Raw genomic sequence first — 2,488 nt, 5'->3', positions numbered from 1 at the left:
AATAACCTCAAAAAAAAGGGGCATTTCTGCCCGAGGGGGACTCTGCTCCTTTGTTCAGTAACCAAAAAGGATGTTTTGGTGGAAAAAAAGTGACGTTTTGATAGAAAAAAATGTATTTTTCGTTCCTGCCAGAGGCTGTTTGGGTGCAGAAGGCCCTAAGATGGCTTCCGGGGGCCATTTCTGAAGAAAAAAGTGTCATTTGGGGGGTGTTTTTGTGCTAAAAACGTGAATTCTCATTGCGAGGCAGCGAATAGCCATGTTAAAAGCAGAATAATTGGCTTTTTTTGCTGTGTAATTTGTTTTTTTTTTTAGGCTGTGTAAGCAGGAATGTGCAAGTCATGGCTGCAGCCGTGGGGTTAATCCCAGCCTGAAACGCGGCTTTGTGTGATGGGAGGTTAAAAAAAAAAAAAAAAAAAAAGTTTGGAAAAAGGGAAAATTGGGTTTTTTTATCACAAAATGACGCATCAGAAAAATAGCATCCCACTAACAGCAGCCGATTTCTCACCGGTTTTGCAGGAAACGCCCTGAAAACGCCATGGAAAAAACTCCTCGGTGCTGCCCGCGTCATCTGCGCGTTAATGGCGCTAATTGGCGTTAATGAGAGGTCTGCCACGTTTTTGGGGTGTCTGTAATCCTAGGGTGTTGTTCCCTGGGAAATGGGAGCGGAAATGCCACAAAATGCACCAAAATGGGGTTCGTTTTTCCCCTTCAAGGGCCCCGTGTGGCTGCGACATGACTCAGCACGGCTGCGGAATGGTGTGAAATGGGGACATTTTGGTGCATTTTGTGGAAAAACGGGCGTGAGAAGGGGATGCGGGTTGGTGGGGGTTAAAAGGCGGCTGGGGTACTGCTGGAAAAAAAGGGAAACTCAGTGGAAAAAAACAGAGTTTTTGGTGCTTTGCAGCTAACCGAGGGAAATGAGTGGGAAAAAGGCAATTTTGGGGTGTTCTTTTTTTAAAAAAAAAAAAGTGCATAGAAATTGGACCTTTCCCCCCCCCAGATTCGGGGCTTTTGGGGGGGAGAGGTCGCAGTTGGCACAGCACAGTGGGGGCAAAACCAGGGGGAAATTAATACGGGAAAAAAAGAAAGAAAACAACAGCGAAAACGCTGGAAAATGGCACCAGAAAGGCTGGAGATGTTTAAAACAGGGGAGGAAAAAAAAAAAGGGGGGGGGGGAAGGGGTGAAATTTAACCCTTCCCGTGGTGAAACAAAGAAAGGAGCTGACGCCTTTCAGCAGCGCTCCTTGCTGAGGAGTTTTTTTGGGGGGGAAAACACTTTGAAAAGAGGCTTCGTGCTGCGCAGGGGTGGCTTTTTTCTTTCTTTCTTTCTTTCTTTCTTTCTTTTTTTTGTTATTTTGGGTCGTTTTGGGGGCGTTTTGGGGACTATTTTGCCCCCCCCCCTTCCCCCCCGCGGAAGCGGAGCCGCAGCGCCGCCTGCTTCCCCTATAAAGCTCCGCCCGAGCGCGGGGTGCGCAGGGGAGCAGAGGCAGAGGCGCAGGGAAAGGGCTGCGGATTTGCGCTGAATTCCGCACATTTCCGAAATTTGCTTTTTTTAGGCGAGAGGCAGCGAGCGCCAGGCGCCTTCCAGCAGCCCCCGATTGGCTCTGGGGGCCGTTTCCTTCAAGCTCTGCCTTCCCCTTCCTCGAGACGGGGCTTTAAGAAGGAGGAAAATGGGAAAAGCGAGAGCAAACGAGAGCGTGGAGGAGCCGCGGGGAGGGCGAGCCAGATGCGGGGCGAAAGCAGCGGGGCTTTGCGGCAGCCGAAGAGCAAGTGGAGGGGGAGACAGTGAACGCGGAGCTGAAACGTGAAGTTTTGGAGAGAGAGAGAGAGGAAGCTGGCTCAGAGAGAAGATGGATGCGAGGAGGAAGGAGTGTGCGGGAGAGAAGAGAGCAGGGAGAAGTGAGCGAGATGGAAAAGATGGGTGGAAGCGCGGAGTGGAAGGAATGGCAGAGCGAGGTGAGCCGCGGCTTCACGCCGACGCGGCCCCGAGCCCTCCCCAGAGGCGGCCATTGCCCCGGCACAGCCAAAAAGCCGCGTTTTTAACCCAAAACGTGGCAGCAGGAGGAGGAGGACAGGCGGTTTGGTCCCGGCCGGCGCCGTTCGGGGGCGTTGTAGGAAGAGCTGGGATTGCGGAGCCGGGACAGGAAGAGCGGAGGCGGCGATGAGGCAGGGAGGAGAAATTTAGAGGAGAAAAACGGACTTTTTGGTTAAAACCGCGCGTGGGGCCCTGGGACGGAACGCAGAGGTCAGGAGGAAACGGGAGGAAAAGAGGAAATAATGGCAAAAATGAGAGGAGAAAATAATGGGGAAAAGAGGAGGATGTAATAGAAAAGAAGAGAGGAGAAAATAATGGGGAGAAGAAGGAGAATAGAAATGAATAGGAAAAAAAGAGAGGAGGAAACAATGGGAAGTAATAGAAAAAAATAGAAATCGGTAGAAGAGAAAATAGAAAAAAATAGAAAACAGAAGAGCAGAAAATAGAAAAAAG

At 50.6% G+C, this 2,488-nt stretch overlaps 1 protein-coding gene and 1 long non-coding RNA gene across 2 annotated transcripts in view; both read left to right on the top strand.

Moving 5' to 3' along the window:
* Window positions 1-254, top strand: part of FRMD8 (FERM domain containing 8) — a gene marked incomplete in the record, with an annotated part of 7,361 nt that extends 7,107 nt beyond the window's left edge. Inside the window, 1 exon segment of the mRNA XM_021383696.1 lies at window positions 248-254. Coding sequence (XP_021239371.1) covers window positions 248-254 — 7 coding nt within the window.
* Window positions 255-325: 71 nt separating this feature from the next.
* LOC110391750 lies at window positions 326-2,317 on the top strand. The gene is made up of 2 exons (XR_002434160.1): window positions 326-604; window positions 714-2,317. It is a non-coding gene; the product is annotated as an uncharacterized LOC110391750 (long non-coding RNA).
* Window positions 2,318-2,488: the final 171 nt, after the last annotated feature.

Source organism: Numida meleagris, unplaced genomic scaffold, assembly GCF_002078875.1.
Source record: "Numida meleagris isolate 19003 breed g44 Domestic line unplaced genomic scaffold, NumMel1.0 unplaced_Scaffold490, whole genome shotgun sequence".
NCBI lineage: Eukaryota > Metazoa > Chordata > Aves > Galliformes > Numididae > Numida > Numida meleagris.
This window is presented reverse-complemented; position numbering and strand designations above follow the sequence as displayed.